This window comes from Erythrolamprus reginae, chromosome 6 (genome assembly GCF_031021105.1).
Source record: "Erythrolamprus reginae isolate rEryReg1 chromosome 6, rEryReg1.hap1, whole genome shotgun sequence".
NCBI lineage: Eukaryota > Metazoa > Chordata > Lepidosauria > Squamata > Dipsadidae > Erythrolamprus > Erythrolamprus reginae.
The window spans coordinates 37,410,588-37,434,379 of record NC_091955.1 but is presented as its reverse complement, the minus strand read 5'-3'; the positions used below and the strand labels follow the sequence as shown (position 1 = coordinate 37,434,379).

At 41.5% G+C, this 23,792-nt stretch overlaps 1 protein-coding gene across 4 annotated transcripts in view; it reads right to left on the bottom strand.

Annotated features, from left to right (window-relative positions):
* CNTN1 (contactin 1) overlaps positions 1-23,792 on the bottom strand; it is a 760,044-nt gene that overhangs the window by 498,033 nt on the left and 238,219 nt on the right. For 3 of the 4 annotated variants that reach the window (XM_070755541.1, XM_070755544.1, XM_070755542.1), the window contains exon 2: positions 8,856-8,971. The exons of the other annotated variant lie outside the window; for it this stretch is intronic. In XM_070755541.1, the coding sequence (XP_070611642.1) occupies positions 8,856-8,916 (61 nt within the window). In that variant the 5' untranslated portion in view covers positions 8,917-8,971. The remainder of the gene's footprint in view (positions 1-8,855; positions 8,972-23,792) is intronic. 4 annotated transcript variants of the gene reach the window in all.

Genomic DNA, 23,792 nt, shown 5'->3' with positions numbered 1-23,792 from the left:
TAAGAGATAAGAGAGGCCACCTGTGGTTGGGTGGGGCTCCAGTAATTAGAGCTGCTGATAAAATAGCAACGTGCTGGCTTGGCCACTGTGGAAGATTATCTGATCATAGTTCGTCAAGGTGAATTGTTGTTTCCTGATGGTATTCAAGACTGTGTTTGGATTCCTGGACTTTGGATTATACTTCATTGTGAATGTTTATCACTGTTTGAACAACAGTATCTGTGACCCAATTTCACAGTTACTGAGTTAATAATTGGACTTTGTTCTTGTATTGTATCTCAACTGTGCCTTGTTGCTACAAGAAATCCCTTTGAAGATTAAAAGGGAGTTTTTTCTTCTCTTCTGTTGGTAAAGAACATTTATTTGCCTTCTATCATATCTGTGTGTCTGCTTGGACTAATTAAGCTGTAATTAAGGACGGTTGGCAACACACCGGCAGAACAAGCATGGGGAAATTTAACACACACACCCAATTGTCAAGGTTGGTGTATGGTTTGATTGGATTGTGTGATTATTTTATTATAATGGTTTTAAATTGTATTTTTTAAAAATTGGATTTGTACACTGTTTATGTTGTTGTAAACCGCCCCGAGTCTTCGGAGAGGGGCGGCATACACATCTAATAAATAATAATAATAATAATAATAATAATTATTATTATTATTATTATTATTATTATTATTATTATAACATTTAAACGAACAATTTGATTTTTGGAATTTTTGAATTCTTTGATTTACCTTAACATCTTTCCCTCTCTGATACTACCATTCCTCTATTTACTATACCTTATCTCATGGCACCTTTCTCAATTTGCTCTCAACCTACTGAATACTTAACACTAACTAAACCTCACAATTGTGCCATCCTAATCTATACTAATTAAAAGTGTATGAGTAAATTAGATTTTATTTGGAGCCTACTTAAGATGTCCTCTTCAAGTCTATCTACAATCACAAAATCTTGGAAGATTACTACACAACCATCAACGTACAACAGAACTGGCCTTTACTGAAAAAATACCAATGACACAACTTTCCCAACCAACATCGACCATTACATTAACTTCACTTTTTGACATGATGACTAAAATACAGGAGTCAATTGACCGGAATTATGATGTTTTAACAGGAACTATGGGAACAATGAAAGAAGACATAAAAAAATAGAAGACCACGTAGGACATCTGGATGAGCGGATGGAAAAATTAGACAACGACGGGAAGATGTCCATGGTATCCTAACAAACAACATCCAAAAAATAAAAACCATAGAAGAGATAAATGAAAGGATGGATACACGCTTACAATTTGCTGAAGCAAGGACTGAATATATTAACAAAAACCTAGAGGAAGCAATAATCAACCTCGAGCTAGAAAAATCAGTGTTTTTCTTGCGTTTCCAAAACTTTACTGAATCTGAATATCAAGACTTACCACACACAGTGGCGGAGATACTTGCAAATATAACCGGCAAAGACCCCACAAGAAATGCTTCAACACACTGATGAAACATACCGAATCTCAACAACCTACACAAAACGTCATAGACTTCCAAGAGAAGTCCATATTCGATTTATTAGAGACGAGGTATATAACATGTTGAAGGAAAACACTGTATCCTACAAAGGCAGAGAAATTATTGTGCTACGCCTAATCCCTAGATGAGTGAGAGACAAAAGAAAACCATACCAAATTATAACCAATAAACTAAACAAGAACAGAATCCCGTTCATATGGTTGACACCCGAGGGTATCTTGGTGACATTAATTGATAAAAAGTATAAAATTACTTCACCAGATGAAGCAAAAGATTTCTACAATCAAATTCTCAAGCCGGTTGAAGACACGAGGACAAAAGAGGACGATACAGACAAGGTTAGCACCGGAGAAATTAGTTCGGAGGATAAACTATTAGACAAAGAGCCTGAAACAAAATAATTTGATGACGACTATGCAAGATGAGGTCCAATTACATGAGCAAAAACCGAGGCACGAAAGAAGTCAAGAGAACCCATACCCCAACTCTCGACATAATGGGATTACAATATTTTCATCTAATATCTGTTCTGCCAGTGTGTCTCAACCATCCATAATTACAGGGTAATTAGTCCAGGAAGACACACACCACATGATAAAAGGAAAACCCAAAAGTTTTTATAAACAGAAAACAGCTCCCTTTTTAAATGTCAAAGGGATTTTCTGGTATACACAAGGCACAGGTTGAATGCAGTCCAATTGCTCACCCAATAACTGGGAAATTGAGTCCAATTCTAAAGTCCAGAGAGTCCATACACACAATCCTGAACAGCAAAAACCACGATCTTGACGAAACAATGAATCAGATAAACTGCCATGAGGCTAATACACCAGGCTGCACTTTTATCTGTAGCACTAATTACAGCAGCCCCACCCAACCACAGGTGGCCTCATTTTCTCTTGTAATAATCCTTCAGTTGTTGTCTCCTATGCATCACTGTACGCATGCGTGGATGTGTCATTAATTCTTGTTCAGAACCCAGGGATGATACAGATGACTGATCTCCTCCTGGGCTGTCTGCCAAACTCCCCTCTTCCCTGTCACTCACACTTCCTTGGTCAGAGGAGACTTCGTCGTCAGATTCTACTGGGAGCAAAACAGGCCTGCGGCATGTGGATGTCTCCCCCACCTCCACCTCCACATTCCTTGGGGCAGGAGCTGGGCCAGAGCTAACCACAACAATATCAATGGCTTAAATTCAAATAACAAGAGAATAAAAATTTTCCATAAACTAACCAAACACAATTATGATATAATATGCTTGCAGGAGACTCATATCTCAAAGGATGAGGTTAATTTATTACATTCTCCCAATGTTGGAGAACTCTTTACTGCATCAGCAACGGTTTTAAAAAAGGCATAGCCACATATGTCAAAAACAGCTTTTCTCCAAAGCTTATTTATGCCAAACAAAATGGTCAAATATTGATAGTTCAAGTAACTTTAGGATATAAAAAGTTAACAACTATAGAAAAATATGCCCCTTCTATCAAGCAACTTACATTTTTTAAGAACTTACATGAAAAAATACTAGAATTGGATCTAACAAATTTTATTATAATTGGAGATTTCAATGCTATTACAGACAAAACAAATGACTATAAAGGTAGCTCTAAGTACAATTCAAAAAAACTACTTCCAACCACCTTTGACCAATCAATACATGAATTTGCTGTAAAAGATATGTGGAGATTTTACCACCTTGATTCTTAACAGTATACCTACCCCCCCTGCACAAATCCTGATCACATATTGATATGACTTGGTCTAATTCAGAACTCATAAATGAAATTACAGATATTCAAATACAAACTGGCACCCGGAGAGACCACAATCCATTGTTATTAACACTTAGAGATCCAAATAACAAAAAATTACAAAGATGGTCCATGTACCAGACAATTATCAATGGACAACAATTTCAGGATATAATACAACGTGATTTACCTATCTTTCTTGTACTTAATTGTAATGATAGTATATCCCAACAAATTGTTTGGGATACCACTAAAGCCTACATCCAAGGAATTTACATATCCTACTCTGCCAAAAATAAAAAATAAAAACAAGGGAAATTACATAAATTAAATACATCCTTACAAGATGCAGAAAAAACTCTACAGACAAACTCTAATAATACTTTGATTTTAGCTGAAATAAAACCCATTAACCATGAAATAAATTTAATAACCCAACAACAACTTTCACACAAATTGAAAATGGCAAAACAATCACACTTTGAATCCACCAATAAACCGGATCGATGGCTGGCCCTTAAATTGGCTCATCAAAAATTAGATAAAAACATTGAGGTCTTATATGATAACTTTGGATATTTAAAATCAAATACCACGAAACAAATAATTCAAGATGTTTATCAAGAATTATACAATACAGAAACAATGAATGAAGAATTGATACTAAAATACTTAGATCAAAATGAAAAAAAATTAATAAATGATGAAGAAAGATACATGTTAAATAATACAATTACTATAACAGAATTTAAAACTGCAATTGCAAAGCAAAAAAACAATAAAATCCCAGGCCTGGATGGAATTCCCATTGAATTCTATAAACACCACCAAGACATACTGGAACCTATAATGCTTGATATCTACAATGATGCTCTATTACATGATAAACTTCCTAACTCCTGGTCAGAAGCTTATATAACATTAATTCCGAAAAATAACCAAAATAGAGAATACCTTGAAAACTACAGACCCATATCATTACTCAATACCGACTATAAAATTTTTACTTCAATAATTGTAGACCGTTTTTAAAAAATTCTAAACACCATAATCCACCCAGACCAAAATAGATTCTTACCTTCCAGAAATACAGCCACTAACACAAGAATAATACTAAACACTCTTGAATACTATGATAAACATAGCGATAAACCAGTAGCCCTAATATTTATGGATTTAAGGAAAGCTTTCAATAGTTTGCACTGGCAATACTTTATAAGTCAAATTGATCATATGAAGTTTGGGGATAATTTCCTCAATTTAGTCAAAGCTATCTACTCCCAACAATCTGCTAAAATTCTTTTTAACAATGTACTAAGAAAATACAAATAACAAAAGGTGTATGTCAAGGATGCCCCTTAGCTCCTTTGATTTTCATTCTGGCTATTGAAATGCTACTGAATAACCTAAGAAATAATAATCAAATTCAAGCTGTTAAAATTAAAAGAGAACAATTTAAACTACAAGCGTTTGCAGACAACATTGTTTTTATTGTACAGGATCCTATAGAAACTGCACCAATTCTACTAAAAGAAATTCATAAATTTGGAGAAGCAACAGGCCTAAAAATTAACAAGGAAAAAACTAAAATTTTAACAAAACACGACTCAAAACCAAAATATCTTATTAGAAGAATTAACTTTAAAATAATCAAAAAAATTAAATATCTGGGTTTATGGATGACGTCAAATTACAGTACTATAAAAAAAGATAACTTGGATAAATTACTTAAAGATATCCAAAAAGACTAAGTAAGATGGTCCAATTTGAAACTTTTCCTGATGGGGAAAATATTCGCAATAAAATCTAATATTCTACTAAGATTTTTGTACCTTTTCCAAGTCGCCTCAATAAACTTGAACACAACCTTTAACAATTTACATAGGAAATCCGGAAATTTATTGGTCCAAAAAGAAGGCTAGGATTAAATTTAAAAATCTCCACGACCGTAGAACCAGAGGAGGCCTCAGACTCCCCAACTTCCAATTATACCATCAAGCTGCAATATTATCCATGTTAAGAGACTGGGTAATGCTGAAGAATACAAGATTACTAACTCTTGAGGGTTTTGACTTACAATCTGGATGGCACTCTTTCTAACAATGGACACTCACAAAATACCCAATTACTTTAAACACCATTATTTAAGAAAAACCCTAATAACAACATGGCAACACATAAAAAGAAACTACTACCATTCCAAATGGATATCTCTGAATGAATTAATTACCTATCCCAATCTTTTGTCCCCTTTTGTCTCATTCGAAAATATTAACATACCAACAATTATTAGATGAAAACAATATTCTGCTGACAAAACAACATGCCGCCCCGAGTCTTCGGAGAGGGGCGGCATACAAATCCAAATAATAATAATAAATAAATAAAAACATCTTCAAGATTTAGGGATAAATCTGGACTGGCTAACATATTTATTTATTCAATTTTTATGCCGCCCTTCTCCTTAGACTCAGGGCGGCTTACAACATGTTAACAATAGCACTTTTTAACAGAACACTTTTCAGCATATTGCCCCCACAATCTGGGTCCTCATTTACAAATTAATTCCAAATATAACAAACACAAAAATAGATTTGGCTTTCAAAAAAATAATCCAATAGACTTAATTCTTTTTGGCCCAAGTGCAAAAATGATTTCTAAACTTTATAATTATCTACTAATGCAAGACAATATGGAGGAACAAGTTAAAGGATGTATGATTGCCTGGGCCCAGAATTTTGGCTATACGATTAATCTAATAGAGTGGGAAAAATATGACAGTAAATTATAAGATCTTATAAAGTGAACCAACTTAAAATGTTCTACCAATGGCACCTACCCCCAGCTAGACTGTCTAGAATGTATTCAAATTTATCCCATACATGTTGGAAGTGTAAAATTAAACCTGGAACCTACTACCATCTATGGTGGACCTGTACCTGTGCCAAAAAATTCTGGAAAGAAATAAAAAATCTCTTAGACCAGGTCATAACGAATAATGTCACTCTTAAACCAGAATTGTTTCTTTTAGGCATATTTAGACAGAAACTTACACGAGAGGAAAGATATCTTACCTTACAGATTTTAACAGCAGCTAGAATCACATACACCCAGAAACGGAAGCAGGAAAAAAAACCCTCTATCTTAACAACTATCACTAAAATTATGGAATCTGTGGAGATGACTAAAATAACTATGGAAATTCAAAATAAAAAAGAATCAGATTTCTACAAGATATGGGAGAAATGGTACCAATGGATTGCAGCAAAAAAATACCTATCAATTTTCTCCCAAAAACAATAAATTTCCCCCCTCTTCTACCATTCTAAATGAAAACACAAATTATTAACAGAACATGACCAAATACCGAGTACAATTAACTTGATCTATTTTCTTTAACTATTCTTTAATCATTTTGAAACATTAATTGATTTATAATTTCACACAATAAATATAATTATTGATCTAACTTTATACTTGATCACTTTACTCTCTAACATATACACCCACTATCTTATCATATTACAATGTTGCATATCCTGAAAACGCCCACTATCTTGCAGACTCCCCACACCCTGTGCTCTATCCCCAATCTTTCTCCACCAACATCTCTGTTCTCCTTTCTTCTCTTATTTTCCCTTCTCTTCTATTTCTTTTTGTACCTCATAGATTCACTACTTTCTTTTATATTACGTACACACATTTTATATCTCTTGTTATGTAATGTAATTGTGGTCATAATATAGTGATATAGATGACCGTATGTATAGTTTAAGATCTCTTTTATTACTATGTAATGCTTTTCTTCCCCTTCTCCTTTTTTCCAATGACCCTTCCCCACCCCTTTTAATGATTTAAATTTAACAAACTTAAAAAGAAAAGAAAATTAATTATCCTTGTAATGACTCCTCCAACCGGTAGATGGCAAGTTCTCATCTCTCTGTGCTTCTAGCATTTTTAGTTCTATATTTAATTCCACATTTGAATCTCTTCATTGCACAATAAACAATGGAATGAAACTGCAAGAGACTAGATTAAGATATCAGAAAAAACTTTCAAAGAGTATGGGTGATAAACCAGTGGAACAATTTGCCACAGGAGGTGGTGGGCTCGCCTTCACTGGAGATCTTCAAACAGAGACTGGACAGTCATCTTTCTGGGATGGTTTAATGAATCCTGCATTGAGCAGGGGGTTGGACCCGATGACTCTGAAGGTTCCTTCCAACTCTATGATTCTATGATCATGGTTTGATTTTACTTGAGTTGTGGGAGAGGGATAAAGATCAGAAGCGGGCAGAGTGAGGAAAACTCTTTCATACAGTGATCTATCGGTGTGGAGGAATTTTCCTGGTTTTCCTTGGGGAACCCTGCATAGACACACATACAAAAAATGCTCCTTCTGTGGCTTCAGATACTTAGCTTTGCAATTGTACACAGGGAAGAAAGAAGTTTGCTCTGTGACTGCAGCAGAGCATAGCACTAGGAGGCCTCTGTGGCGATTTGCTCATCTTGCTCCAGTGAGAGGGATGCAGGCAGGGGCTTAGTGGCCAGGAAAGATAGGGTTTGTAGGTGCAAGGGAGGAAGGGGCAATTTCCTGCTCTCTCATCCGTCCTGCTGCAGGGCTGCTATGGAACTCGCACAAGGCAGTGTGACCCTTGTCAAAGGGGGCCCTGGCAGGTTGGTGGTGGGAGAGGTGCTCCAGGGTTGTAGATATGGGCCGAGTTGCCCCATGCTAGGCAAGAGCAGCTTAATAGGGCTGTCGAGAACAGAACAGCCAGGAGGGTGAAGAATCCCCATAAGGCCAGCAGCAGCAGGCCCACCAGCCGAGCAGAGGCAGGGAGAGCCAACTCCAATGTGCTGTATGACCTTCTGTCTCATCATAACAGCAGCCTGAGCAAGAACTGAGCTCCAGGCTTGCTAGAGCGCAAACCATGGTCACCACCTGTTCCAGAGATGCTGAAGACAGGGGCCTTCAGGTGTGAGGTTACCTGGCACCATGGGCAAGGCCAGTGGTTGGCAAGAGTGTACCAGAAACACCTCCAGGTGCCTGGAGAAACAAAATGAAAGGTAGCACCAAGCCATCGCTGACTCAGCTGAGAGGTAGCTCCAAGCCATCACTGGCTGTGTTTAAGGGGCCAAGCCTCCATAAGATGACCGGGAAAGGGAAGAATTACCTCCTGTGCTCCCATCCCCTTCACTAGGGCTTATTTTTTTGGGTAGGGCTTATATTAGGAACAGGCGTGAAAATTGGGCTACGCATTGTTTTTTGGATAGATTGTATTTTCAGGGAAACATAGTATCTTTAAGTATGTACTAAAACTTCAAGGCTGAATTAATTTTCTTTTTAAAACCTTATTTGAACGATCCTGTAAGGGAGATTAAGCTGAATGTTGTTGAATGTAATTGATTCATTCTTGTGTCAAAACATTTTGATACAGCATTATAGCCTTTCTTTTTAATTCTTTGCATATTTACCTCAAAGTAGATCACAACGATGATTCCAGCCCTGTTAAAATAAGTTAAAATAGCTATTATAGATAAAAATTAGAATATATCTTACCTGCCAGATAAAAAAATAGATAAAGGGCAACAAAATAATTGGAGAAAGACCTCAACTTCATTTTCACAAGAATGTTGATTCACAAGAATGTCTGAACTTCAAATAATGGAATCCAGCTGTATATAAAAACAAAAAGAGAGAAATAAGTGATTTTGGATTCTGAATATCTCCTAGCATTATTTCAAAATCTGTGGCATACCTGTTTAAAATCCATAAAATAGGATAGATGCCACAGTGTTTATGAATTAAGATATGAATGACATATACTTATTAAATTTAGTATTATTTACTGTTGTGAGTGGTCCACGACCAGGTTAGTTAATCATAGATTCTGAGGAGGATGAACTGGGTCCGTCTTGGTACCCTAGGCCAGTGTTCTTGAGAGTGAGAGTGAGGGAGAATTGGAACCTGAGAAACCTGAGAAACCTCCAGACTGTAGAAACCCCAATGATGGTAATGTCTGAGTCAGAAGAGGAGGGAGACATTGGGGGTCAGAAGCCCCTATTAGATGCCTGGGTCAGAAGGTTATGAAGCAGACAGGAATATCTTTATGGAAAAAGTTTCAGAAGGTAAAATGAAAGTCTAGAGTAGACAGTTATATCTCCAGGAAACAGTTGACCATACTCAGGCACTACCTAAGTGAGGGTTTCTGGGTAATGTAGTGTGGAGTTCCAACATTTGTAATGGTGGAAGTCCTAGAATCAGAGTTCCAGAAATGCTCCGCTGACAATCTACTCTTATTCTTCTAAATTCATCTAGCAGAGATGCAGCTGTCTGAGAAAAACTTGGAGATCCATGAGTGTGCATGTGTGAGACATAGAAACATAGAAGATTGACGGCAGAAAAAGACCTCATGGTCCATGTAGTCTGCCCTTATGCTATTTCCTGTATTTTATCTTAGGATGGATATATGTTTATCCCAGGCATGTTTAAATTCAGTTACTGTGGATTTACCAACCACGTCTGCTGGAAGTTTGTTCCAAGCATCTACTACTCTTTCAGTAAAATAATATTTTCTCATGTTGCTTCTGATCTTTTCCCCAACTAACCTCAGATAATGCCCCCTTGTTCTTGTGTTCACTTTCCTACTAAAAACACTTCCCTCCTGAACCTTATTTAACCCTTTAACATATTTAAATGTTTCAATTATGTCCCCCCTTTCCTTTCTGTCCTCCAGACTATACAGATTGAGTTCATTAAGTCTTTTCTGATATGTTTTATGCTTAAGACCTTCCACCATTTTTGTAGCCCGTCTTTGGACCCATTATCTGAACCGGGACTCATTGCTCACAGTCACTCATGTCCTCATCACCTCGAGGTTCGACTAGTGTAATGCTCTCTACATGGGGCTACCTTTGAAAAGTGTTCGGAAACTTCAGATCGTGCAGAATGCAGCTGCGAGAGCAGTCATGGGCTTACCTAGGTATGCCCATGTTTCACCATCACTCCGCAGTCTGCATTGGCTGCCGATCAATTTCCAGTCACAATTCAAAGTGTTGGTTATGACCTTTAAAGCCCTTCATGGCACTGGACCAGAATATCTCCGAGACCGCCTCCTGCCGCACGAATCCCAGCGACCGATTAGGTCCCACAGAGTGGGCCTTCTCTGGGTCCCGTCAACTAAACAATGTTGGTTGGCGGGCTGCAGGGGAAGAGCCTTCTCTGTGGCGGCACCGACTCTCTGGAACCAACTCCCCCCAGAGATTAGAACTGCCCCTACTCTCCCTGCCTTCCGTAAACTCCTTAAAACCCACCTCTGCCGTCAGGCATGGGGGAATTGAAACACCTCCCCCGGGCATGTTTAATTTATGCACGGTATGTTTGTGTGTGCGTCTGTTAGTATATGGGGTTCTTTTAAATCTTGTATAAATTTTAAAGTTTTCTGATTATTTATGATTTGTTCTATCTTGTTGTGAGCCGCCCCGAGTCTTCGGAGAGGGGCGGCATACAAATCTAAATAATAAATAAATAAATAAATAAATAAATAAATATTGTCGATATCTTTTTGTAGGTGAGGTCCCCAGAACTGAACACAGTATTCCAAATGTGGTCCCACCAGCGCTCTATACAGCAGGATCACTATCTCCCTCTTCCTGCTTGTTATACCTCTACCTATGCAGCCAAGCATTCTACTTCTTTTGCCTACCACCTGACCGCACTGTTCACCCATTTTGAGACTGTCAGAAATCACTACTCCTAAATCCTTCTCTTCTGAAGTTTTTGCTAACACAGAACTACCAATACAATACTCAGATTGAGGATTCCTTTTCCCCAGGTGCATTATTTTACATTTGGAAACATTAAACTGCAGTTTCCATTGCTTTGACCATTTATCTAGTAAAGCTAAATCGTTTGCCATATTACAGACGTCTCCAGCAATATCAACCCTATTGCACACTTTAGAGTCATCGGCAAATAGGCAAACCTTCCCTACCAAACCTTCCCCTATATCACTCACAAAGATGTTAAAAAGAATAGGACCCAGAACAGACCCTTGTGGCACACCGCTTCTAACCAGTCTCTGCTCAGAATACTCGCCACTAACAACAACCCTCTGATGTCTATGCTTCAGCCAGCTGCAAATCCACTGAACTATCCAGGGATTAAGTCCAATCTTCACTAACTTATCTATCAGCTCTTTATGTGGAACCATTTCAAAGGCTTTGCTGAAGTCCAGATAGGCAATATCCATGGCACCACCTTCATCCAACACCTTTGTGACATAATCAAAGAAATCAATGAGATTAGTCTGACATGATTTGCCCCCAGTAAAGCCATGCTAGTTTGGGTCCAATAAGTTATTGATTTTTAGGTGCTGATTTATCCTCTTTTTGAGTAGAGTCTCCATCATTTTAACTATAACTGATGTCAAGCTAACTGGCCTGTAGTTACCAGCTTCTTCTCTACTCACCTTCTTGTGCATAGGCACAACACTGGCCATTCTCCAATCATCAGGAACATCTCCTGTCAGAGGGAGTAGCAATGACAGATATGAGTTCTTTAAGAACTCTGGGGTGGATACCATCTGGACCCATTGCCTTATTTATCTTTAATTGTTCAAGTTCTTTTAAGACATCAGCCTCTAAGATCACTGGAGCTGAATCCCTACAGCTGGAAGCAATGCTATATCCATCCATAGTATTCGCTAATTAAAATAATTAATGTTTCATTAATTTAATATGTTTGTGAGTGACATAGGGGAAGGTCTGGTAGGGAAGGTTTGCCTATTTGCCGATGACTCTAAAGTGTGCAATAGGGTTGATATTCCTGGAGGGGTCTGTAATATGGTAAATGATTTAGCTTTACTAGATAAATGGTCAAAGCAATGGAAACTGCAGTTTAATGTTTCCAAATGTAAAATAATGCACTTGGGGAAAAGGAATCCTCAATCTGAGTATTGTATTGGCAGTTCTCTGTTAGCAAAAACTTCAGAAGAGAAGGATTTAGGGGTAGTGATTTCTGAAAGTCTCAAAATGGGTGAGCAGTGTGGTCGGGCGGTAGGAAAAGGAAGTAGGATGCTTGGCTGCATAGCTAGAGATATAACAAGCAGGAAGAGGGAGATTGTGATCCTCTTATATGTTGTGGTTCAGTCTGGGACCCCTCCGGGAATGGCTGACCTTCTGTCGGTTTCCAGCTCAGAGGGAGAGGCTGAGGAACAGGAGGTGCAGACTGACGAGGAAGAGGAATCCCAGGCTGAAGAAGAAGGACAGCCAGAGTTCCACCAGGGGGAGCTCTCCCCAGCAAGCAGCCTGGATTCCTTAGGGGAAAATGCTCAAGACATCATAGATATGCGACAAAGGAGAGCTAATCAGAGACGGACTCAATTGGCTAAGTATTTCCAGCATTAGAGGTCACAGCTGGGTTTGGGTGTGGTGCTCTTGGGAAAGGATAAAAGGCGGACCCACCCTTCCTGGCTTGTGGAGTTTTATCTTGGAGATTCGTGAGACCTGTCTGTGAACTTTGGTGGCTTACAATCCTGGTTTGTACCTTGGACTATTGAAACCTTGGGGGGGGGTGCCAGCAAGAAGCTTGTGGTATTGACTGGACATCAGGACCCTGCTGTAACGTATTATAGCCTGTCTGTTGTGAAGACAGGTTTTCCTTTGTGCTTATTTTTTCCAGCTATAAAATACTTTTGGCTTTTACCAGAGTGTCTGGCTGTTTTTTCAGTTGGTGTTGAGGTCTGGGAAAACCCAGACAGAACATTATATAGAGCGCTGGTGAGACCACATTTGGAGTACTGTGTTCAGTTCTGGAGACCTCACCTACAAAAAGATATTGACAAAATTGAACGGGTCCAAAGACGGGCTACAAGAATGGTGGAAGGTCTTAAGTATAAAACGTATCAGGAAAGACTTAATGAACTCAATCTGTATAGTCTGGAAGACAGAAGGAAAAGGGGGGACATGATCGAAACATTTAAATATGTTAAAGGGTTAAATAGGGTTCAGGAGGGAAGTGTTTTTAATAGGAAAGTGAACACAAGAACAAGGGGACACAATCTGAAGTTAGTTGGGGGAAAGATCAAAGGCAACATGATAAAATATTATTTTACTGAAAGAGTAGTAGATCCTTGGAACAAACTTCCAGCAGACGTGGTTGGTAAATCCACAGTAACCGAATTTAAACATGCCTGGGATAAACATATATCCATTGTAAGATAAAATACAGGAAATAGTATAAGGGCAGACTAGATGGACCATGAGGTCTTTTTCTGCCGTCAGACTTCTATGTTTCTATGTTTCAAATTCTTCAATTATTAAAAAATGAATTACCCACATAATTAGACCAGTATACTCAAAATTATGCATAATATACAATTGTGGTGTACATTTTTATAAATTATAATATTTTTCAATTCAATTCAATTCAATTTATTGGATTTATATGCCACCCCTCTCCGAAAACTCGGGGCGGCGAACAACAGTCATGAACAATATACATGAACAATATACAGTAAAAAATCCAATACTAAAAACTAACTTAAAACCCCTAAATGTATAAAACCAACATACGTACAAACATACCATACATACAGTTGTATCAGCCTAGCGGGGGGAAGAAGTCTTAATTCCCCCATGCCTGGCGGCAGAGGTGGGTTTTGAGTAGCTTACGAAAGGCAAGGAGGGTAGGGGCAGTTCTAATCTCTGGGGGGAGTTGGTTCCAGAGGGCCGGGGCCGCCACAGAGAAGGCTCTTCTCCTGGGCCCCGCCAAGTGGCATTGTTTCGTTGACGGGACCCGGAGAAGACCCACTCTGTGGGACCTAACTGGCCGCTGGGATTCGTGCGGCAGAAGGCGGTCCCGGAGATATTCTGGTCCGGTGCCATGAAGGGCTTTATAGGTCATAACCAACACTTTGAATTGTGACCGGAAACTGATCGGCAACCAATGCAGACTGCGGAGTGTTGGTGTGACATGGGCATATTTGGGAAAGCCCATGATTGCTCTCGCAGCTGCATTCTGCACGATCTGAAGTTTCCGAACACTTTTCAAAGGTAGCCCCATGTAGAGAGCGTTACAGTAGTCGAACCTCGAGGTGATGAGGGCATGAGTGACTGTGAGCAGTGACTCCCGGTCCAAATAGGGTCGCAACTGATGCACCAGGCGAACCTGGGCGAACGCCCCCCTCGCCACAGCTGAAAGATGTTTCTCTAATGTGAGCTGTGGATCGAGGAGGACGCCCAAGTTGCGAACCCTCTCTGAGGGGATCAATGTTTCTCCCCCCAGGGTAATGGACGGACAGATGGAATTGTCCTTGGGAGGCAAGACCCACAGCCACTCCGTCTTGTCTGGATTGAGTTTGAGTTTGTTGACACCCATCCAGACCCCAACAGCCTCCAGGCACCGGCACATCACTTCCACTGCTTCGCTGACTGGACATGGGGTGGAGATGTATAACTGGGTATCATCGGCGTATTGATGATACCTCACCCCATGCCCTTGGATGATCTCACCCAGGGGTTTCATGTAGATGTTAAATAGTAGGGGGGAGAGGACCGACCCCTAAGGCACCCCACAAGGGAGAAACCTGGAGGTCGACCTCTGACCCCCCACTAACACCGACTGCGACCAACCGGAGAGGTAGGAGGAGAACCACTGAAGGACAGTGCCCCTCACTCCCAACCCCTCCAGCCGGCGCAGAAGGATACCATGGTCGATGGTATCGAAAGCCGCTGAGAGGTCAAGAAGCACCAGGACAGAGGACAGGCCCCTGTCCCGGGCCCGCCAGAGATCATCCATCAACGCGACCAAAGCAGTTTCTGTGCTGTAGCCGGGCCTGAATCCCGACTGCTGAGGACCTAGATAATCGGCTTCTTCCAAGGACCGCTGGAGTTGGAGTGCCACCACCTTCTCAACAACCTTCCCCATAAAGGGAAGGTTGGAGACTGGACGGTAGTTGTTAAGCACGGCTGGGTCCAGGGAGGGCTTCCTGAGGAGGGGGCGCACGAGCGCTTCTTTATAGAGTGATGGAAAAACTCCCCTCCCCAAGGAAGCGTTGGTAATCTCCTGGGCCCAGCTCCGTGTCACCTCCCTGCTGGCCGAAACCAACCAGGAGGGACACGGATCCAGTAAACAGGTGGCGGAACTCACAGCTCCAATAGCCTTGTCCACTTCATCAGGTGTCGCCAAGTCAAACTCCTCCCAGACAGCTGGACAAAGACGTTTAGCCCCAGTCACCTCGACTGACTCGTTGTCAGTCGACTCTGTATTACAATTGGAGTCGAGGTCCGCCCGGATCCGGGCGATTTTATCAGCGAAAAACGTGTTAAAGTCCTCGGCACTACTCTGTAAGGGCTCCCCAACTCCCCCCTGATTAAGAAGGGAGCGGGTTACCCTAAACAGAGCGGCCGGGCGGGATTCCGCTGATGCAATCAAGGCGGCATGATACGCGCATCTTGCCGCCTTGAGCGCCACTTTGTAAGTCTTAACATGTGCTCTTACAAGTGTTCGATCGGATTCGGACTTACTCTTCCTCCATTGCTTCTCTAGACGTCTCTTCTGGCGTTTCAACTCCCGGAGCTCCTTGTTGAACCATGGAGCTCTACGGGGTCTAGCGCCACGGAGAGGTCGCAGTGGCGCAATTCGGTCAAGGGCCTCCGCTGCAGCCTTGTTCCAGGCCTCAGCCAGAGACTCTGCCGAGCTGCGGACGAGTGTATCTGGAAGAACCGCCATATCTGCCTCTCCGCAGCAGCACTGAGATATCCTGACCCTCTGTCACCCCAGAGATAGCCGCCCCTCCCCCTCCTGCCTCTCCAGCGCCAGGTTGGCCAAGTGTATTATTTACATCACTCCCATTCATTTCACCCATACTATGACCCCACCCATCCCATCCGCCCCATCCATACCAATCATTTGCTCCATACACCCTATGCCCATCCCAGTTATCCATCAATAACCCCCCCCCCCAATAATTTAGTTAAAATATAAATCAATTATAATTAAAATACTAAAGGTTAAAATACTAATAAAAAGAAGTAAATACAAATAGAAAATATAGAATATATAAAATATAGGTAATAGTGTAACAATTCAGTTGATTAAAATGAACCCAGTTATTTTTGTTCAGATGTCAAATGTAAAGGAAGTAGCATTGGTTAAATTATGTATACCGAAATTGTAAAAATGATTAATTGTAATATAATTCAGTACTAATGATATTTTTTTTGTACATGTGATTGGAGAGAAAAATAAAAAGATACTTTGCCAAAAAAGAAGTGTTTGTGACCAGAAGTTTCACTGTGTGCTGACTCTGTAAACCACTTAGAGAGGACTGTAAAACACTGTAAAGTGGTATAGGAGTCCAAGTGCTATTGCTGTTTCAAAACAGCAAAATAAATGCACAGTGAATGTCTAGCCTGGTTGATTTAATGCAAATGAAAGTAGTGAAGATGTTGATACATTTTTATCACGAATGTTTGCCTGCTTATTTCTGTTTCTAAAATTGAAGTCATGGGCAGCGTTCCCCGTAAGCTGTGCGCGTGAGCACGCGTGTGCCCCAAAATACCCCCCGTGCACCCTTTTTCATGGGCGCGTGCTCCTCATCCCCCTGCCAGCCCGCGGGGGGCGGGGAGGCGCTGGCAGTAGAAGGGAAGGGAGCCGCGGCCGCCCCTGCCTCCCCACGGTGCCTCCGGCCCCCTCGGCCTTTCGGCGCTGCCCCCCGCCCACCCGATCCGCCCCCTCTAACCCTCCGCCACCTCCTGCCTTCGGGCGCGGCTCCTCCCGCACCAGAAACGCACGCCCTGCCCATCTCACAGTCCCTTTGCCGAGAGCACTTTCGTCCCGGGCTCTCAGCAAGGGGGTTGCAGGAGAGGCGGGGCAGGCGTTGTCACAGCGGAGGCCGGCAAAGGTGATAGTCAATGTCGGGGGCACGCAGGCGGTTGCGCACGCTCCCCATCCCCCTGCCAGCCCGCTCAGAACATTCAAAATAAGGAAAACCTTCGCCGGCGAAGGCTTTTCTTATTTTGAATATTCCGGGCGGGCTGGCAAGAAGATGGGGGGGCGCGCAACCGCCCGCGCGCCCCTGACATTGAATATCACCTTCGCCGGCCTCCGCTGTGAGAAGAATGGAGAGAGAACGAGAGTGAGAGCAACAGACAAGATAGAGAGAAAGTGAGAAAGAGAGAGAGAGGGGGGGAGAGAAAGAGATAGCAAGGGAGAGAGAACAAGAGAGAAAGAGTGTGAGAAAGAAAACAAGAGAGGGAAAGAGAGAGAGAAAGAGGGGGAGAGAGAGAGAAAGAGAGAGAAAGAAAGAGAAAGAGATGGGAGAGGAAGGAAGAGAGTGAGAGAGAGGAAGAAAGCAAGAGAGAGAGAGACAGAGAAAGCAAGAGATAGAGAAGAGTGGAAGGAAGAGATAGAGAGAAATGATAGAAAAAAGGGGAGAAAAAAGAGAAATGAGAAAATGATTGAGGCAGAGAATGAGAGGAAAGAGAGAGAAACAGAGAGAGAAGTAACTCTTGATTTAAAGCATATGGTAAAAGCACTTAAATAATAACAGAGAAAAAAAACCCACCCCTCACCTGTTTTTATTAATAGTTATGTTTTTGGTTTTGCTGGTTGATTTAGTTTTAATAGTAATGGATTTTAGTTTTTTTAAATTATTAATTTCTTTCAATAAAAAAGAAGGGATTTTTTCTTATTTATTTATTTATTTATTTATTTATTTATTTGTTTGTTTGTTTATTTATTTATATGCCGCCCAGTCCCAAGGGGACTGCCGCTCAGACACTATACTTTTCCGCCCACACTGAAAAAAAATTAGAGGGAACATTGGTCATGGGTAGAGAAATACTGAATACTGAAGCTCATGTGTTCTGCATCTTCTCGTTTGTTAGCCTGCATCTTCATTTGTTTGCCAGCTTGCTACCTACTGCCATGAAAACGGGGAAAGGGGGCGCGATGGGCACTGGGGTGGCGGAAGCATGAAGGAGGATTTTTTTTGTGAGATTTTGCAAATGTCAGCTTAGACTTTATTATTTTCAAGGTCAACTCTTCTGGCTTCAGAATGCAGAGACTTCCCCAAAATGTCTTATGGTCAGGGATTGAATTCTACTTGCCTAGTTTCAAGGGGTGTTGGTGTTTAAGGTTCTAAGGTTTGTTTTAATTTGATGCTTCACGTGGTTTTCAGATCTGGCCTGACTCATCTGTGTTCACTTCTTTCCTACCTTTTCTCTAAATCTATGGAGACAAATGTTTTTCTTTCCTAGGAATTGAACAGAAGCAGCTCTGATATTAGACAAGATCTGCCTTAATGGTTAACTCAGAGACAGCAATCTGCCATGGGGACTGAACACCTAATGTTCAGCCACAACAGTGAGCTGGATGAAACTGGAGCTACAGCTGGCTCCCCCCCTAGAATGCACTATACATGTGATAAGGAAGAATGACGAGAGGACCTGGACTTTGACAGGCATAGATGATCACTGGGTATGGAGGGTGCCCAGCTGGCCCTGTACCTCATACAAGAGGTGATAGAGAGTTGAACAGCCCAGGAAACTCTGGCACACATAACCCAGGCTTCCCGGCAAACTCCAATTCAAGCCATTGATGGAGCCATTATGACAGCTGCACCTGGTCCACCTGATCTGGCACCAGCACAAGTGATGCTACCAGCAACTGCTACACAAGTCTCCTCCTGCAGGGGCTGCAGGAGGCTGCCCTTTGGAGGTGTTGAGCCCCAAATGTCTTGGATGTGAAATATGGGGGAGACCCTGAGCAACTACTGTTCTTCTTGATGCATATCTGGAACTGCATGCAGGAGTATGGGGCTGAACTGGGGATGGAGGCAGCCTGAATAAGATGCATAACTATGGCTCTGGAGAGTGCAGCTACTGAGTGGATGGTCTTCTCTTACAATAACAATACCCCATAGTTGCCGAACTACAATAATACAGAAGCCCTTTGACACCCATTGGTGGAATGCAAGGCTCGAAACTGAACAAAGACTATCACCCAAGTGCAGCGATCAGTGGCTGCATAGAGCCAGGAGATCTAAGAGTTGGTAAGCCAGCTAATCACATAGCCTGAAGACATCCTGATTGATTGCTTCAAAGATGGCCTCAACAATGACATCTGCCACACCTGTATTTTGTGTGTGGCCCTATGCATCCTACAATACTGGTATGTGTTAGCAGATGAGGTAGAAATTGACTTCACCAATGACCGACACCATAGGGGCCATGGATGGCATAAATCCCTCCCCTGCTTGTAAAGGGACCTCAAGGTCATCAAAGAGTATCGAAGTGCCCAGATGGTGGGTACAGTGCCTTAGAGAGAAAGTCTATTCAGAGAATGGTAAGGACAGCTGAGATAATTATAGGAAGCTCGCTTCATGTTAATCAGGATACTGCTTATAAGACCTATGTGCTCAGAGCTGAAAGCATTATTATAGATCCCACACATTCACTCCATGGTCTGTTTCTTTTGCTTCCCTCTATGAGGAAATTTCAAAGTATTTCTAGCAGGACTACCAGATTCTGTAATCTGTTCCCTATGCCATCCATCTGGAAAATTTGCAAGATTTGTTTTTCTCACCATGTACATATACAGTGATACCTTGTCTTACAAACTTAATTGGTTCCGGGACGAGGTTCTTAAGGTGAAAAGTTTGTAAGATGAAACAATGTTTCCCATAGGAATTAATGGAAAAGCGATTAATGCGTGCAAGCCCAAAATTCACCCCTTTTGCCAGCCGAAGCGCCCGTTTTTGTGCTGCTGGGATTGCCCTGAGGCTCCCATCCATGGGAAATCCCACCTCCGGACTTCTGTGTTTTTGCAATGCTGCAGGGAAATCCCAGCAGCAAAAAAATGAGCGCTTCGCTGGCAAAAGGGGTGAATGTTGGGCTTGCACGCATTAATTGCTTTTCCATTAATTCCTATGGGAAAGGGAGCATCAGTGAAATCGCAACATTGCAAAAACATTGAAGTCCTCGAAACCCCATCTCCGGACCTCTGTGTTTTTGCGATGCTGCGATTTCACTGAGGCTCCCGTTGCTGGGAAACCCCACCTCCGGACTTCCGTTGCCAGCGAAGCGCCCGTTTTTGCGCTGCTGGGATTCCCCTGCAGCATCACAAAAACACGGAAGTCTGTAGGTGGGGTTTCCCATGGAGGGGAGCCAGCAGTGCAAAAATGGGTGCTTTGCTGGCAACGGAAGTCCGGAGGCGGTCCATCCCAGCGGCGGCGGTGGGTTTGTAAGGTGAAAATAGTTTGTAAGAAGAGGCAAAAAAATCTTAAACCCTGGGTTTGTATCTCGAAAAGTTTGTATGATGAGGCGTTTGTAAGATGAGGTATCACTGTATATATCTGAAGTAGACTGTGTTATTTCTCTGTGTGGGTATATGCATAATATTGTATTTATTTATTTTGTCATGTCTATGTAGTTATATTGGAGGTATTATACTATACTCTTTGAGAAGTGTCTGCAATGAAATTTCATTTAATGTATGCCGTTAGTGTACTTACAAGTGACAATAAGTGTATTCTAAGTTCTAACCATACTTCAAGTACAGAAAGGAGGAGCACTGAGTTGCAAAATGCCAAACCAACGCCCCAATATCAAAGCTGTGCAACACTGGGGAAGAAGGCAGAGAAACCAGCTCCAAGGACCTGGAGACAGCACTGAAAGGTAAAGGTGTGGAGGTGGTACAGTTCATCCTTTCTGGCACTAAGGGGTGAGAAGCTCTGACCAGTTCAGGTCAGAGTGAAAGCAATATGACCCCCTGATAAGTTGATATGTGATCCCTGTAACATTCCTGTATAACTAGTGGTGCCATTCTCAGAGACCCAGGGTAGGATACGACAGACTGGCAGGTTATTTCTATACTTCTCTAATTTTGTCCACCTCATTAATATACATTTTATTTTTATTTTTTAAAACAATAAATTTTATTAGCTTTCAAAACTTTTCTTTTAATCAAGGATGGGCCTTTTATGATATATGTTCTGCCGGCTCTCTGCACGAGCAAAGTTTGTATTCAGATTTGTCCAAGGCATTGGTAGATCTGACCAACCACTGCCTGATGAATACATACTTCATCCACAATGGACAAAGATACAAACAGATAGAAGGAGTCCCCATGGGATCACCCCTGTCACCCGTCACCCGTCATCGCAAACTTATACATGGAATATTTTGAAACCAACGCCTTGGACAAATCTGAATACAAAACCAAACTCTGGCTTAGATATGTAGATGATACCTTCGTAATTTGGCCACATGGGAAAGAAAAACTGGACAGCTTTCTCACACAACTCTACAGCCTACACCCCAAAATACAATTCACCATGGAAATAGAAACCAACAACAAACTTCCCTTCCTGGATGTCCTAATGTACAAAAAACCCGATGGCTCCCTATGACATACCGTCTACCAGAAGAAGACATACACCAACCGCTACTTGAACGCAAAATCCCACCACCACCCTGCACAGATCAATTCCATAGCCAAGACCCTCATTTCCAGAACCAAACGCCTAGCCGACAAAGACCACCTGGAACCTGAATTACACAGTCTCACAAATGTATTAATTTCCAATGGATTCCAAAGAGAGGCAATCAACAACTTAATCCAAAAAGAGACACCCCCCAAGAACCAAGACACAGAACAGGACAATGGCATCGCCCTCCTCCCTTACATCAAAGGCACCACAGATAAAATCAGTAAAATTCTCCGCAAACACAACATCAAGACAGCCTTTGGTACAGATAAAAAAATAGCCAACATCCTAAGAAACCCGAAAGACAATATCCAACTAGAAAACCAGGGAGTTTATCAAATACCTTGTAAAATCTGCCCAGCCACATATATTGGACAAACTAACAGGAGAGTAAATGCACGTGTTGCAGAACATAAGAATGCATTAAAGAAAAAAGAAAAAACCTCCTCCCTTTTCCAACACTTCAAAACTACAGGACATGAAATTGATTTTGACAGTACCAAATTAATTTCCAAAACAGAACACTACAGCAAAAGAATAATCATGGAAGCCATCGAGATAGAAAAACATCCCCAAAATATGAACAAGCGGGATGATACTTCCCACTTACCAGACATCTGGAAACCAGCCCTCAAATGTATCCCAGCCATAGAAACCAGACTCAGAACACACATTGCAAAACAATCAAGTAGCCTGCAAGTTCCAACTACTCAGGATATCACGCCTAATCTACAACCATTAACTAATCAGCATACCTCAGCTACATCAACGACCCCAGATGTTACCCCACTGACTCACCAGGAAGTTTCTACACAGCAGGCAATTGCTGAGTCATCAAACCACACCCAGCCACCAGTATTTATAGAAGGAAGGCAGCTCAGGTCTCGCAGTGTTCGCCTTAGAACAAGGACAGAAACACCAGCCTCAAGATGACGAGTGGGACCTCGTCGAAACGTCGCCAGAAATTTCCAAATCCTACACGGGAAGAAACCCGAATATACCAAGACCGTCAACCCAGGGCCATTACAAGGAAGTTAATTTATTCAAAAACATGTGACACACACACACACACACACACACATATGAACATCAAAGGAACTAAAATTAAAAAGGAAAATTACAAATTACAACTATTTGTGGATGACCTATACATGCATCACATATTTTTGCTGATTTTTTAAAATTAAGGGAGACTAGGATAGGACTATTTCGGCCTTGTTCTGGCCTCATCATGTAAGGGAGGAGAGCGATGCCATTGTCCTGTTCTGTGTCTTCGTTCTTGGGGTGTCTCTTTTTGGATTAAGTTGGTGATTGCCTCTCTTTGGAATCCATTGGAAATTAATACATTTGTGAGACTGTGTAATTCAGTGACATTCTTGTAAGCTTTGATATCATATCTCTCTTCACCCAAGTGCCTATTAAAGAAGCCCTGACAGCCATCCAAAACAAATACAACCCCCCGAAGCACATCTTAGAATTGACCGACCACTGCCTGATGAACACATACTTCATCCACAATGGACAAAGATACAAACAGATAGAAGGAGCCCCCATGAGATCACCCCTGTCACCCATCATCGCAAACCAAAGAGAGGCAATCACCAACTTCATCCAAAAAGAGACACCCCCCAAGAACGAAGACACAGAACAGGACAATGTCATCGCCCTCCTCCCTTACATCAAAGGTACGACGGATAAAATCAGCAAAATTCTCCGCAAACACAACATCAAGACAGCCTTTGGTACAGATTAAAAAATAGCCAACATCCTAAGAAACCCCAAAGTTATATCCAGCTAGAAAACCAGGGAGTTTATCAAATACATGTAAAATCTGCTCAGCCACATATATTGGACAAACTAACAGGAGAGCAAATGCATGTGTTGCAGAACATAAGAATGCATTAAGAGAAAAAAAAACCCTCCTCCCTTTTCCAATACTTCAAAACAACAGGACATGAAATTGATTTTGACAGTACTAAATTAATTTCCAAAACAGAACACTA